Genomic DNA, 16,507 nt, shown 5'->3' on the forward strand with positions numbered 1-16,507 from the left:
TGCTGAATTTCGTTAAGAAGGTGCGTGCTTGTGTCACGCTGTCCCAATGATTCACTGAAAACGAAAGGAGGCTAAATAACAAAGCCCGCTAGGATGCTGTCACCAACAGTGGACGTGACTTGATTTAATATCTGCCAGGCATTGTTCTACATTAAATGCCCACCAGCAGCTTCTCTAACTTTTAACCCCAGCTTTTCCGTCCCTGCAGGAGTCCTTCTCCTTTTAGATTTCCTAATTTTTAAAAGTCTTTGTGCAAACAATGAGCCTCTGATATTTCCCCTAATTGAATCTGAGATCTGATCCCCTTCTCCCTTTCACACTTCTCTCCCACACTATGTGGCCAAAACATTTCATTCCCTCCTTCTGTCCTGATTTACAATGGTCTACTATTTATCCATATTTACCCCTCTGCAGAACACCCCACATGCCTGGAAAAGGAGGTGCTCAGTATTGACCCTTTCACTGTTGTTTTTTTTTGTAAGATTAGTTTATGAAATCTCTTCTGTTTAGTAAATTGCGGAACAGATATGGCGAGGGAAATGCAACATTCGCCTCTGGAGAACGGGTCCTACATATTTACTGGCTCAAGCTGCATGTTTCCACGAAAACCAAGTTTACAAAAAAGTGCTAGATCACTGAAATAACCACCCCTCACACATACCTTACGGTGTTACAATAAAGAAGAAGACACACAGATTACCCTCTTACCCACTGATTCTTAGTCTCAGCTCCTGCAAAACGAGTAGGGAACGCGTCATCCATTCCCATTGCAGGATGGCAAATGTATAAGGGATGCTGATTCCTCTATTAGGCGAATAAATATGTTACCTCTGTATTACCACATCACCAGGTGCACAGGTGTTAAAGCCACACAACTGAATTGCACATTGTAACACCTTTCCAGAGGAACATAAGAAAAACAATATCCCACATGCCGACTGTGACTGTGATGTGCCAGCAGCAAAGTCACTTAATAGTGTGAGGTCCCAGGGTAAGATAAGATGGGGGAATGGTGGTGTTGGTAGTAAGGGTTAGTGGCTACCACTGCTTTTACTGCTTCCAGTTGTCCAGTCAATGATGATAAAACTTAGACTCATGATCATGAAAAGAACTCCCAAGCCAGCGAAACAGGCAGCCTGTGAGACAAAAGGAAAATAATTAGGGACGTTGTAGGGCTTTGCCAGAGGATAGGAAGTGCTATCAAGTGGGCAAAAGGACAAAAAGGGGTATTTTTATAGAAGGAAATTGATGAGCAAATATAGTAACGGACATACCAGTATCTTTGGTGTGGACTTCATAGGCTCTCGATCCTTGGGCATGATCCTAATGTAGAAGATGGCTGGGAATATGAAGATCAAGCACGGAGCAGATGTAGCACCTGGAATGGGAACACATAGTAAGTTAACGTTTTGGGGCTACAGAGGGAAGGGAGAGAAGGACAGAAGCTAAGCAGGTACAAACATTGCAGCTAGCAAAGGTGAGACTGGCAGGGATAATACAATCGGGGTAGGAGGAAAGCCGGTGAAGGATTAGACAGGCAATAGGAGGTGCCAAACTAACCATAGCGGAAGTGCATTCTTACCTATAATCCCAAAGATTCCTAGGATGTTTGGAGCAAAGATAACGAGCAGATTAATTAATGTGAGCAGCAGAATGGCAATAAGCGTGTGTCTGACCCAGCTGAACTCCTTGTTTTGGAAGAGCATGTGATGGATGGCACGGCGCACCTAATGAAAAACAGTAATGAGATTACCATGAAGGCCATCGATTAAGGAACCATTCACATGACATGCAGCACCATTAGTTCAGAGGTATTAGTCTTACGGTAGGTGTCTGTCTCTTTGCCCTCTGCATGGCATGCCCATGGCACAATTATCAAAAGAATAGCAATTAACCTAAAAGCGGCTTTACATAGCTTTTACTGTAAAACGTGGGTTCTGGGAATAGCGGCCAATCTACTTTGATCACATCCCATGGTATTTTATATACTGGAGCTGTAGCAGAAGTAAGCATTCATACCGGGAAAAGTACGATGGGCACTGTGAGTGTGACGGCTGTGAGTACAGCCACTCGCACACAGAGAATCAGGATGTCAAAGGGATCCACGTAGCTGTACGTGTGCAGCAGCTCTGACTCCACGTGGCCTGTGGAGAACAACAAAATGGAAATTATAGTGAGTGATAGGAGTGGTAAAAACGAATGATGTCAATGATGTGCTTTTGTTTTACAATTGGGGCATCTGAGATATTTAGCTGAAAATCTATTTTTCCTCACAAAAGCCAAGGTATGTGGCTAAAGCTGGCAGAACTAGCACAGTGATGAAATATTTTTCTTGACGTGTCAATTTTCCCTTCCTACCCTAAAAAATGCAGCCAGAACAGATCAGTTGCTTAACCAGGAATAGTATTCCCATCATTCATGAGAAGGAATAATCTAAACCTAGAGAACATGGCCCCCATGGCATCCACACAAGGCGAGTATATATATATATATATATATATATATATACACATACATACTCAAACACAACCAGTCATACAGATACTAACATACCCAAAGACACATGTTCACATACTGACATACCCCCTGTGCATACACACGCAAACATACCCAGAAAAGAACATGTTCACACTATAAAATATCCCTTGCACATACACACACTCACAGACACACATGTACTAACATACCCAAACATACCCAAAGACACAAATTCACACACTAAAATACCCAAGTCACCAGAATCAGGAATCTGCACTCACTCCCCACAGGAACTCAGGTGCTTAGCTGTGCCAGGAAGGGCCAGCTCCCCAGTAAATCAAAATAGAAAAAGGCTCCAGGCACTCAAGGGTTCCATCAGGCAGATTTATTGAAAGAGACGAACAACAACGTTTCGACCTCACGATGAGGTCTTTATCAACACTAAAATACCCAAACACACTAACATACAGGCACACACACTAACATACCCAAACACACTTTCACTAACATTCCCAAAGACGCATGTTTACACACTAACATACCAAGATATACATTCACCCATTCTAACACACACTAACATCCACAGGCACACACATGCATACACTAACATACACGCGGTTCCTCGCAAAGCCTCAGCCCGGCCGCGCTACTCCTCCTGGAAGCTAGGGAGATAAAGAGGTAAGCCCATGCTTCCGTCTATCTTCTATCTAATTCCCCCCATGCACCAATGGTCTTATATGCCTCCCATTTCTGGAACATTAATACACAACCAGAAACGTACCATGAAAAGTGAGGTATCCGAAGAGCGCAGCCAGGAAGTACATGCAGTACATGACAGCGATGGAGATGTTTGACACACGTTGCATCTTCTTTTTGGTTGCACTGGAAGAAGCAGTGGATTAACCCCTTCCCGTGTCAAATATTTCATACACTACTAACAGTTCAAAGGATTGCATAAAACCACAATAACAACTATATCCATTTTTCCTATTAGCTAATCCCACACTGCACAAACCAGTCCTATTAATCAAGATAACATCAGTCAATTCCCTCACTGCTGAATAAAGTTTGCTACTTACTCTTTTAGCTCAGTGTATATGGGAAGGACCTCTGGATGGCAAACAAAGGCAAAAGCCATAATGGGGATTGTATATGCTGTCTGCATAAAGAGTGAGAAAAAAAAAAGCATTGAATATATGGACATGGGACAAAAGGGGGAGATGTAAGCATACCTGAGAACTCCCAGTGTTGCCCCATTCTCATGGTCTCAGGATGAAGAGGCAGATTCTCGGGGTTACATTGTCTGGAGCTGACTCCTTCCTATTTAACACTACTAGGACTTATTCTCCCTGTCTGAATGCACGTAAATCAATTAAGTGTATCCTTTAAATAATGTCAAGGTTTCCATGAGTACCGGTACTAGAGCCATTTGGGTAACACATTTGGAGAGTCCCTATGTAGAATCTTCACGTTGGGCTATTAGAGGCTTAATATTTCAAAAGTTTCAGGGTGAGCTCATTTTAGGTTCCCAGGTATGTATGTAGGTAATGGGCCAGAAAGATAAAGAAAATGGGGAGAGATTTAAGAAAAGCAAATAGATGGAGCAAAAGAGGGGAAAACCAAAGGAGGGGAAATATAATATGAAGAAATAAAAGGACAACCTGTCAAAGTAACAGTTTAGCAATGTGTTATAATTATTTTATTTATGGAATATATCCTACTGTGTAAAATGTAACATATCAGAATTGTAAGGTATGGGCATGACTCTTAGTGTATTGGAACATCTCTTTCTTACCTGGGAGTTTATTGTGAACATCTTTGGTGAACATTCTGTAGATTCAATCTCTGCCTCGTGGCTCTGTCCATTCTGATAGGTCAAGCCAGCCGTCAACAAGGTCATGTTGTCAGCCATAGTGTAGTTCATGTTACTCCATGGCACAGGGCAAGGGATCTGGAATTTCTTGTATATTACCTGAAAAACAGATGTAAGATGGGCACAGAGAACAAGACAATAAGCTGGCCATAAAGACTTTTTAATGAGGCTTGTCCTCTCAAGAGTGTCTTCTTCATTTGCAAAATGTTCAGCTGCCTTAAGACCGTCACCAACAATGTCTATGCAGACCTGTTTTTTATTAGAATCTACAATGAAGCTCTCCAGTTCTGCCTGAGGACCATTCTTAACTTAAAATACTAATTTGAAAGCGGGAGGAGATCAGGAGAAAGGGTGAACTTGGTAAACAGTGGAAAAGATGGACTTTAATGACAGGAGTATTCAGATGAATAGAGAATGTAGGCTAGTGGGGTACATGCATTAGTTGTTCTGTACACAGAGATATTATGAGGTAGGTTTCAGAAGGAGAAAAGAGAGACAGAACGCTAACATGTATGTATCTAGCTCCAAAGAGAGAACATCAGCTACATGGCACAGGGTTCAAGGAAACATTGATTCAGGCAGCAGGTTATAACGGGTGAATCCAGAGGGGAAATATAGGTGACACTCACTGAGCACAGAAAGAACAACATACAGCTGAGGGAGAATCCACTTGCATATCCCAGGTATCCTGTGGAGAGAACGGACACTTAAAACAGACGGCACTACAACTCCACCAAAGCTTGCTGTGAATTATGGAAGCTGCAGCTCTAATAGCTAGAGTGCTACCTACTGATTACATAAGGCCTACAGAGGTAAGGTGAGCTTTGCTAATCAAACCACCCAGAATGCTGTGTATACACTGACAACGTGCTACGTGACTGTAAACCCTGAACCTACAATTTCAAGCAAGCTGCTGTGGGTTCTGAAGCTCCTAAGTTAAGATGCATCACTGTCACTGTCTATCTGCAGTATATTCTAGACCAGAACTCCAAATCGAAGCTCCAAGACATACAGATAATTGCCAATTACACAAAATGTTGTTTGTTTTGTTGCATGCTTGAAATGTATTGTGGGTATTGTAGTAATCAGTGTACAATCCATACGGTCAAATAAAAAAAATCTAATCTAGTCTATTTGGGTTCCAAGAATTCATGATAACGTTATAATACATTCTCCTTTTGAAACACCTGTCACACTCACCAAGTTGTTTCATCAATGCCAGTGGAAGGATTACGCATGCAGACACCATTATCACTAGATAATTCCCATTCATGTACCAGTCCCTAGAAGAAAGTCACTGTTAAGTTGTGTGCTGGAGACGGTGGCAGAGAGGACTCCTGCTGTTTCACAAAATGAAAGAGGTCAAGCTGCAGGCACGCGCTGCAACAGGACTAGGGTAGAAGTGCTTGTTGTGACAATACCAAGGGGACAGACATTACGAAAGCAGGTTTATATGTTAACTATACTGGGACAGGACATTACGTGGCTACGGTTTCGGCACTGGGTTGTTGGGGTAAGGAAGGGACATTTGATGAAAACGGGGTATCGGTTTGACTAGTTTGTTAACATGGGAGGTGGAATTGCTATGAACATTACGTTCTCTATGGCGGTGGGCTACAGGCAGTGAAAAGGTAAAGAGGAGGCGCCAGTGGGATGTATGTCAACCGGCCCACTTCACCCACCCTCCACAAGTTCCTTCCAGGCTTGCTGTTTTTTTCCACTGCCTCCTTGCCTCGTGCTGCGTTATTTTTAGGTGCAGTGAGTTAGTACAGTGCTGGAAGGCCCAGCTATTTCTCAAAAAGGAGACATAGGAGTCTGGGTATAAGAGAGGCAGAAACAGTCATATATAAGCATGGAACAGTGGTTTTAAGAGGGCTGGTGGAATGAGTAAGGGATACAAATGTATAGCGTAAGGCCAATGCAGAGAAACAGAAAAACTCAAATGAGTAGGGGGTTGGGAGACTGAATTAGAGAAAACACAGTGTTGATGGGGAGGGACAGAGACATGAACGGGTTAATCGCTGCAAAATATTAGACTCCCCAGGGACAGAGAAACATAAATAGAATACAGTAGAAAATTACAACATGTAGAGGGTGAAAAAATGAGAAGACATTGGGGTTAGGGAGATAAATAGTTGGAAAAGAGAAGCATCATTCAGGAAAAAAAGAGATATTAAAGGGCAGCAGAGAGAGAGAGAATGTAAGAATGCAGGCTGTCTTGTGCATTTGTTTGCTGATACAATATTGTTGTTCTGTATTTCATAAAGTGGCCCAGTGATAATGAGAATGTGATAAAGTCCCAGGAATTGTGAGAAAGAGATTAGCAGTAGAGAACAGGAAAAAAATAAATAAAAGAGGACAGTCAGGGCATGGAGAAAGAGACTAGTCTGAAAATGTAGAGAGCGAAGAGGACAACACAACACTGAATGGAGAATGTTAGAGAGGGAGAAGAAGAGCGGAGAGAGAGTTTCAGGTCAGAGCCCCGCGTCACTTCCAATAAGGGAGCCTTTGAGAACAGGCGGACGTGCTGGGGGCTGTTTATGTTTGGGGAGGAGGGTGAACAGGAGACAGGCTCTGTTTATAGCAGCAAGATCTCTGTATCTCAGTATTCTCAGTAAAGGTGTCAGAACACAGGGCAGCCCACGAATCAGCAAAATTGACTCATTTAAGAGGGGAAAGGTGGGCAAGTCCACGCTGCTGCTTATTAAAGGTGGTCAAACCATTGGAATATTACCCCAGGAAGCTGACACTCTACTACTGAGCTGTGAACACATAGTGTTTGTGCATTATACAGCATGATTAGTGAAAAAAAATGACAAAAGGAGTAGAAAAAATATAAGCTTTATAAGTAAACCCATACATGACTTTGTGGGTATATATATATATATATATATATATATATCTCAGCCCGTGACAATGCATAAAATCAATTAAATGGTAAATGTTGTAGTCCAGGTATAATCTGTAAGTGTGTTTCTTAAATTTAGTGGGGTAGTGTGTTATTTCCCATTATCATACATGCATTATTTTTTCCATAATTTACATGCCGAGCTATACAGAACAGACTGCAGTCAAGATGCAGTTCTAGCAACTGAACTGAACGGTTCTTAGCTCTGTCTTAGTAGGATGGCAGCTGCTTAGTGGAGGCAGAAGGGATAACATTTTTAGTTTACATTTTTTTCCTTTGTTTTATAGCTTTATTATTTATATTATAGGTATTTTTTTTTTTGCAGTTTTATTCATTTAAAATTCGGGATGGCACTAGATCATAATTAAAACTAGATCATAATTAAAACTTCAGCACAAGTACAAAAGGCTGCCTGTTCATCTCCGACAAAGGTTTTATGTGGCATTGTCGTGCCGTACACTTCCTAACATCTCCATGTAACGCTTGCGATTTTTGCGGATAAGTCCTGCCAGGAGTTGCAGACAAGAAGCAGCGCAGTGGAAAATGTCATAAAATTGCTCACAGGGATGTTGCTTTAACATTGTCAACTATGTAATAGAGGAAATTATCATGGAACACGCACTAGAGACAAAGGAGGAAATATCATATAACTTACGATGTTTTCTCATTAAGGTTGAGGAATGTCTGGATGACGAGAGGCAGCTCAGACTTTACAATGTACAGATAACTGGACATGGCTGTAGGGTAAAAAAATCAGACAAAAGGGTCATAGGAAGAACCACAATTATGATACTAAGGTAACCAGTGGGACTGTCTGCTTTCCTCTTAGGTAATTGCCTAAGGCTAGGCACCTTCAATAGGATGCCTGACTACCAGCTGATAAAATATTATTTTTTTTAAAGCTGATTTTATGTGTTTTATTTTTATGGGCAAACTAGCTTCTTAAATCAATTTTTTTATGTTCAATAGTGATGCTCTTTTGGTTCATCTGGATGTAACTCTCACCTCCAATGTTCTGTAGGGTGATGGCAATGGCAGCAGCCAGTTTTCCGGGGGTTCCAAAAGCTTTGTAACCAAGCTGCTCATAGGCACGAATACCTACGTGTGATACAATATGTCAGTCACAATATAGAATGCTATGAAATGAGGTTATGGAGTCATTCCACAGGTACAAAACGGCTATTGAATTTAGGTAGTGGCTCAGTGATACATATGGAAGAAAGTTATGGAGTCTGTGCCTCTAAGTGACCCAGATAAATGACTAAGAAATTATTTTACTAACCTACAATTCCTGATGATATCAGTAGTAAGTGGATGGAATAAGTGGACAGCAAAGCCACACCAGTCAGCAGAAATCTGCAAAAGTGATAGACACATCAGTGGCAGCATCAGTGGCAGCATCTACGATACCGAATACCAAGCCAATAAATCTACGCAAGGAATGATGTAGCTGTGCGCTACAAATCCCAAGTTACACAGTTGGCCTTTTTTCTGGTTGTATAGCAGTTGTATTCTATATAAGAATGTGTTAAAGAGATATTATGCTTTAATGATATCCCCACTGCAATTTTGATTTAATAGCACAATAATAGTATGTTGGCTGTATATGCAGGCACACATATACATAAGTCATGAACACGGCATGCAAGACATGCACATGTATCACACCGAGCTGTGTTCACCACAGCAATTTACACCATGTGTAGTGTCCCTGAGCCATGAGAACAGCTGCAGCTGGGTCTGACAGGAGGAGACTGTAAGAGCAACTCTCAGCCAAGCCAGTTTACAAACCAGATGTGATATATCACAGACATACATATAAAAAAACAAAAAAACAACAGTGCCTGTCCCTTTGCCCATGCCCCCTATTCACCCTGTGAGGATACTGCTTCCTCCTCTATGTATTATTCTCTTTTCACCGCCTCCTTCCCATTTGGTGACTGGGAGAGCTGCAACTCACACCTCTCCTCTGGTTATAATTTATCCCACTTATGGGAATGCCAACCCCTCACGTCCTGCCCAGCAGTGTGCTTAGCATACGAACCATTAATCCCTACGCTGTATGAATAATCTGTGCCACACTCTGCCTGCTGAGGTTAGCCACTGACTATACTCTGATTTAGTGCAAGGTGCCCTCCTAACCTACACTCCACCACATTCTACCCCTCCACACCACATAATTACGAGTGTTCCTGCCAGCATCCCCAGTCCAGACTGGCAAAAGATTTCTCTGGCAGAACCTGTTTCTCTCTTGCAGGCACAATGCCCAATGTTACTGGGACACAGGTTACAGAGAAACTCTCTGTACACCGTTTATTAATATATCAATTCAAGTAGTTTAGATCTTCTATAGCGATAAAACCCAGGAACAGGTTTAGTGGTGCTGTGTTCAGCATGACTGAATATTGACATAATACACAGTTTTTCCCTAATGCTAATGGAATTTTAAATTGTTAAACTAATTAGGTAAGAAGTTAACAAGCAGGTGTGGAGTCATTAACTTATTATGTGCCTAACCCTCAGACATGCTAACTCTGTAGTCAGGTAGGTCATATAAGATAGGTTTCAAAAAATGATGATGATGGCGAGAAATATTAGTGCTTTGGGTACACAGAGCGAGACAGCTGCATTGATAGTATAGGGTTGGGACTTCATGGAAGTTATGATGGCTAGAGACATTTGTATCGGAGACAGAGGGGGTGAGAGGGTTAACCATATGCCTATTACATGAATAGAATGATGGATACATATTGTAAATTGAGCAGATATGAGACAACTCTTTTTCTGCAATTAATGGCTTATTATTTGAGTTGTTCATTCCATTTTTGACCATGATACCAGCAGTGATCACAGGTACTTACAGAAAGAGGAGTATTCCAGTATTAGCCATGGCATAGGCCAGTCCCAGGATGCCACTGCCCATGATGGCATTACTGAGGTTAAACACAGACATGCCAAATGACGTCTTGCCCTCAAACTGTGAACATAGGAAACCACAATCAGATCTCACATTAGAATCAGTTCATCCTTCATTTTACCCTTCACCAACATCATCGTGAATTTACAAGCTTAATGGTTTTGTCTTGGACTTTGTAACCTGGGGAATATTTGCCTTTAAAAATGTCTGCAATTCCTAATAACAAAGTGCTGTTTAATGAGAACTCAGCCTTGATCCCTGGAATGACGAACTCCCTCACTCACGTCTGTAAATCGTGGCTTCTCCTTCCCGGGTGCGTGTGGCAGAAACTCCTCCAGCTCCTGGTTCTCAGCTCCAGTAAAACTGTGGGAAATGGGTATTAGAACAGGGCATGGGCAGCCATGGGGTAAGAGGTACCACAGAGGGCAACACAGTCGCAAGTACAAAAAATACAGACTGTGAAGAATAGGAAGCTACTGGGAGGAAAGGGGGGAAATAATGAACAGTAGCAAATACCACAGGGAGCTGGGCATATGGTGCCAAGTGGGATCAGGGTGATAGTGCAGACATATAAATTAGGTATTGAATTATAAGCCAGTTAGAGAAGAGGGTTTAAGGAGAACAGACAGCCACAAAAAAGTACAAGGGATCACAAGGTAAAGAAAATACAATATAAGATCAGGATGCATATGCTCAGCATACACAAAGTGCGGTGGTATAAAGTTACAAAGAACGAACAGAAAATTCAGAATATTATACATCAGAATGCAATCTCTGCAGTATACCTTGGCTCCGGGGTCTCTGTTCCCAAAGCCTCTGCCTGTTTTCCACTGAGGCACATGTTCACCATCTCTGTCTGAGCCGGAAACTCCATCATGGGGGGTCAGACTCTCTTCACTGTAAGACACAAAAGGCAAATTATTGCCTGCCACAGACTGGCATGGGGCATCAACTACAACAGTCAAATGTAGGGTTAATGTAGGGTCTTCAAACTGTTCTAGTTTTTACATAATATATTTTTTTTCAGACAGCCTGACACTGTGACTAATGAAAGTCTATAGAAAAAAATTGATTTTTTTGCATAAGCAGGACTTGATTAGAACTGACGTAAAGAATCAGCTCATTGTGGTGTTTGAGCAGGGAAAGCCACCCAAAATATCACGTGATGGAGAACAATGGCAGCCGACGGGTCTGCAGATAAAATCAGTTTCATTAAGCTTTTGTCAATGCTGGCCAACATTATCGTGTAAGGCAGTGTATTTTATACTCAAGGAGGAAAATATATATATTTTTTCATCTGACTTAAAAGTAAAAGTCAATCCATAATCTTTTGTTCATATGCAACTATATCTGAATCATACAAACAATAGCACATAAAGCCTAAAAGTGTTCCATTAACTAATTTACTAATACATGCAAGAAGAAACTGTTCCCTTGCTAACCAAGTTTGGGTTTAATAATCTAAACTTGCAAATATTTATAAAGTATTATTTTATCAGTAAAAGTTTGTATATCCTCATTTCTTGGTGAATACAGCTTTTAACGTTCCAGAGCTTTGTTACAGTTAATATTGCAAGAATACCCAATTCAGTCAAGGTATGGAAATGTTTACATACTCAAGGCAACAAATTCTTTGGAAAACCTGTATCTTATCTTTCTTTTTAAAAAAAAAAAAAAAAAAAGCTCTAGTAAAAAAGAGGATTTCATGTTCAATCACGATGTGCCAGAGGAAGGACCAAGTTTCTAGGATGTCTATAAGGAACAAAACTTCTTTAATACAATCTTAAAGATGAACATCTCCCCGGCAGCTTCTGGGATGATGGTTTCTGAGATGAGACCAATACTGTTAAATAGAGGGCTGACGTGTCATAAGAGTTTATTATCTTTGGAGGTAGTTAAAAGGTGTAGAGAATCTAGTGATAGAACATCTGCTACATTGTACTGGTTTTCTATCTATACATTATGATACAGCATTTGAAAAGAATCAAAAGAAATGAGTTTGCTCCTCTCAAGAACTTTGGAAATCTATCCCTAAGAGAACACTTCAACTCTCCAGTTCCATGGTGCTTAAGGAGAGCCAATTATTATCTGCATTATTCAGATATATATTTGCAAGATCCGTCAAATGTATTCCTCAATTCAACACGATCACTATAATTAACCCCTCAAATTAACTACGGGTTATGCAAGGTTAGCACAACCTGTCTTGCAGGAGAAGCTCACTGAACGTTGGATCTTCATTGTGTATAGTGAAATATGTGAGTTGCAATGTTGGGGTCTTCTACAAAGTCCCAGTTCAGTAAATACACCTCTCCGACTGCCCCTATTAATAACATTTTGTACATATTATGGTGGCTTCAAGAGATGTCCCCTTTCAATGAAATGCATCATACAAGGCAATATTGATACTAACACAAGAAACATCCGAGGGTAGAATTGTTAAAAAAAACTAAAGCAAGAAAAACAACACATGTAGTACCCTAACGGCTGTTTATAAGTTTGTCCTGTCCCTTTAACGCCAATGTGTGTTTATATCTAACCTCTTTGAACCTCCTGCTCTTTCCTGCTCCCTGAAAATAAACAGATAAGTTGTGCAAACGCAAGAGAGGTTGGGAGGGAGAGGCACACACACCCATAACGAGGGAGAAGTGAACAGGTGAATGAGAGCGGTACATTTCCATGTGTTTACGCGCGTAATGTGTAGATAGGTTTGTGACCTCGAGTTTAGAATAGACAAAATTGCTTTGCATTTATTTATTTTTTTCGAAAAACAAGTCTATATTTTTTTGTACACTTAACTAGGTGTGTTTGTGTGAAAGGAGGTGGGAGCAACAGACTTTGTTCTGCTATAAAAGAAAAATGGAAAAAAACCACTTGTGCCTACTGTACAGTAGATTTTATAGTGTTCTTACCCAGGACTCATCACCTTGTAACTCAGTGGCTAGCTCAGCAATATAGTTTTTCAATGTCAATATCATGTATGCTTAAAAATGTATAGGTAACTGTGACTGCGCAGCCCACTGTGTTCAAAACACATTGGTAAATCGTTATAATCCACAAGACATTTTTAATGGCATCACTAAGAATTGGGTTTATGGTTCACTGTGAAATCAAAAAGATAGATTGTCCATCTTGATGATCTCTTGTTGGCTACACACAGTTCTTGGTTACACTGGTATATACAGGCTTTTCCAAATATACAAATACATGTAAACAGCAATGTTAGGACATGTATAATGAGAAATGGCAGGAACCCATACTCAGCTCCTTCCTTATTTAAGGTTTTAAATTATTCGAAGTAGTCTCACCGGTGAACTCGTGTCTCCAAGCCTAACAAGCTTATACACATTTAAGTGTAAGTAATATTTATCTCCATGTCAACTGCATCTGATGAAGGATTTCTGTGGCTGAGAAAGGTTCTCTGTTTGCCCCTCCACTGTTAGCCCACTTTTGTCTGATTCAGAATTCTGATTTTGCTATTTACCAGAAGGCAGTTGATAAATGGAAATTCCCGGCCTATGGCACATTATACCCCTAAGGCCTACCAGTGTGTAATGGAAGGCATGCTGGGGTTCTACTGTGGAAACATAAGGTGTTAATGCTCTATGGGATAATGTGAGGAGTTACATGGGATAAAAAGCGGCAACAGGTCTTACACAGCAGTGATTTCCGATTTTCTTTTCAATATTAACAAAAACATATCACTATTTGGCTTATATACGTGCTATATATGATGCAGTAGGAGGAATTATAAGGCTTTAATACACAGTGTAGTAGGAGTTATAAGACACTAATACTTGGAACAGCAGTCTTTATAAGACCCTACTGATGTGTTAAATGTCGAGCACAGGGGAGAGTTTCTGTTGGCCACTAAAGTATGAAAGATGTTAGTAGCCACACCATTTAGTAGTGTTCCTGCTAACGTTATTTTTATAAATCAGCAGATGACATTGTGTTCAATGCAGTCATTTTCTCCTCCTTCCCACCTATCTGATGCTGTGGTGCAAATCAGCGCACTGTGAGGGACCGCTCAGGTCCCTGAAGGAGCCCACTTTGGGGTGGGCTTGTAGAGGGCCCATTAAATATGTCCTTACATGGAGTAGTCAACAGAAAAGAGCTATAAGACACTACTACAAGCAGCAGTTGGAGGAGTTATAAGATGCTACAACACAGAGCAGGGCATGGCGTTATAAGTAGTTGGTAATGGTAGGAGTAGGTCTAAGACCAAATTTCAGTACAAATAGTTCTAGATTCAGATCACTTGAAGAAATATGGGATTTCATAGGCAGTGATTATACAAAAAACAAACAGGCAACATGGACCAATAGAAGGAATTATAGGATGAGTTGTATTGACGGTTTTCGGAAACTGTTATTTGTGTGCTAACCCATTATGTTTCAAAATGTAGTCTGAATTCTCTCTTCACTTTTTTGCAGGCATTTAGCCTTCCTAAAAGTGATGTCACAGTCAACATGAGAACGCAGTGTCCCAGAGAATGACAAAATAGTTGGGGATTGTGAAACATGGGCCCCTGAACTTAGCCTGACCCTCTCCACCCCCTAAGACCTCTTGTTTCTGTTTGCCAAGAGGAGCCAAATTATCTGATCAAAAATCCTCCTGAATCTGGAAAACCAGGCGTCATCGAGCTGGCCAGCAATGTGTGACGCTACATCACCTGACTTTCTTTGTGTTCCTGTACCTGTACGACAAACACATTACTCTCCGAAGCTATAAAAGAAGTCATGCTGTCATTTAGAATGGGATGCAGACTTGGCATTTCTATTATACGCGTGCAGTATGCATTTTTAAAATACTTTAAAGATTTAAATGTTAATCTGAGCTCTTTAATATTTATAAGTCAGTATTATTAAATAAGCCATTTGATCTCCTAACCAAATCTGTAGTAACTTTGATCAGAACACCCATAGCTCGTCTCAAAGTTGAACTGTCAAGAAAATCACACAAATATTTACATTAAATAACACAACTAACCTGAAGTCATGACAACTTTCTAAATAATCTAATGTTGGCAAAATACAAAAAGTAAAGAGGAACTTCCAGCATTTTTATATTACTAGCATCAGATTAAAAATTAGTTTGGAAAATACTGTGCTGTTTTCTTTTTCAAACCGGTTCTAGTTTTTAAATAATATAATGTTTTCAGGCAGGTGTATATTAGCCATTTGTATGAGTTCTCACTCTGTTATCTTACTCCAATCTACTAGACAAACATCCTGACTCCTTATCATACTGTACTGCCTGTGCTAAACAACAGAAATTGGCACTCTTGTTAATGAAAGCCTACAGAGAAAAAGACTTCATTAGCATTGCCATAAAGAATCAACTCAGTGTGGCGCCTGTGCAGGGAAAATAACCCAAAATATCGCGATGGACAGCAATGGCCACCTCCAGGAAGTTCACTGAAACAAAATAAGCTTAACAACATATAGCAATATATTTTATGCTCAAAGAGAAAAAACAACAGCATTTTATTATCCAAAAACTAGAATTGTTTTAAAAAACAAAGAAACAATACTTTTGAAAACTTATTTTTAAGTATGTATTATTGTTTAAGTAACAACAGCATTTGGTGGGAGTTCCCTTTTAATAATAGATTGTTATTTATAGATGTTTGCGTGTATTCTTGTAGACAGATTTTCTGTACAACCATGCAGCCTCCATCTCGCTCACAGACACTCTGACCTAATTTAACCCTGTTATGGTTGTAGGTGGGTGGGGAGTGGAATGTGAGCTCTCAGTACTGACCCCATTCTGTATTTATAGGACATAGGCCGAGGGGGGGGGGTACGTCGCCCTATCTACTGATGACGCACAGTAACCAGAGTACAGTAGCTGTAACATACAACTACAGGCAACTGTTGCGTTATGTATCTATGTATGAATATAAATATATATATAATTCAAGATCTTGTAAAACGTTTGTACAGTAAAACAAAATGTACAGAACAGTAAATAGTCTTGGTATTTCTTATTATTTTTTATGGAGATATATATTTATTTAAAAGGTGGATGGCCCTGCTAGCTGGATCTTACAATCAATCATAGATGAATTATGTGTACTGACCCACAAACATAATTTAGATTACGTGCAGACAAGTTCCAATACATGCTATAATTATAGAATTCTGCATATAAATGAAATGGTGAAAGGATATGGAAGAATGCTAAGGATTCGTCACACACATCTTTATATTTATGAAATATGCAGTAATTAAAACGTTCCTAGGGAAAGTTGCCAAAGCCAAAGCAGGTACCATGCTGGCACACGATGGACCTTTCTATTCCTGTAAGAGAGGGTTATTGAGCTCAG

General features: G+C 40.3%; 1 protein-coding gene across 1 annotated transcript in view; it reads right to left on the bottom strand.

Annotated features, from left to right (window-relative positions):
• Positions 1 to 220: 220 nt before the first annotated feature.
• Positions 221 to 16,507, bottom strand: part of SLC38A3 (solute carrier family 38 member 3) — a 28,967-nt gene continuing 12,680 nt past the window's right edge. Inside the window, exons 2-16 of the mRNA XM_053469243.1 lie at positions 10,962 to 11,073; positions 10,461 to 10,539; positions 10,121 to 10,236; positions 8,542 to 8,615; positions 8,265 to 8,357; positions 7,915 to 7,996; positions 5,552 to 5,634; positions 4,981 to 5,039; positions 4,274 to 4,450; positions 3,558 to 3,637; positions 3,260 to 3,360; positions 2,020 to 2,144; positions 1,583 to 1,727; positions 1,275 to 1,378; positions 221 to 1,136 (exon numbers count right to left, since the gene is read on the bottom strand). Of these exons, the coding sequence (XP_053325218.1) occupies positions 1,032 to 1,136; positions 1,275 to 1,378; positions 1,583 to 1,727; positions 2,020 to 2,144; positions 3,260 to 3,360; positions 3,558 to 3,637; positions 4,274 to 4,450; positions 4,981 to 5,039; positions 5,552 to 5,634; positions 7,915 to 7,996; positions 8,265 to 8,357; positions 8,542 to 8,615; positions 10,121 to 10,236; positions 10,461 to 10,539; positions 10,962 to 11,053 (1,515 nt within the window). The 5' untranslated portion in view covers positions 11,054 to 11,073 and the 3' untranslated portion in view covers positions 221 to 1,031. The remainder of the gene's footprint in view (positions 1,137 to 1,274; positions 1,379 to 1,582; positions 1,728 to 2,019; positions 2,145 to 3,259; positions 3,361 to 3,557; positions 3,638 to 4,273; positions 4,451 to 4,980; positions 5,040 to 5,551; positions 5,635 to 7,914; positions 7,997 to 8,264; positions 8,358 to 8,541; positions 8,616 to 10,120; positions 10,237 to 10,460; positions 10,540 to 10,961; positions 11,074 to 16,507) is intronic.

The sequence above is a fragment of the Spea bombifrons genome, chromosome 6 (genome assembly GCF_027358695.1).
Source record: "Spea bombifrons isolate aSpeBom1 chromosome 6, aSpeBom1.2.pri, whole genome shotgun sequence".
NCBI lineage: Eukaryota > Metazoa > Chordata > Amphibia > Anura > Pelobatidae > Spea > Spea bombifrons.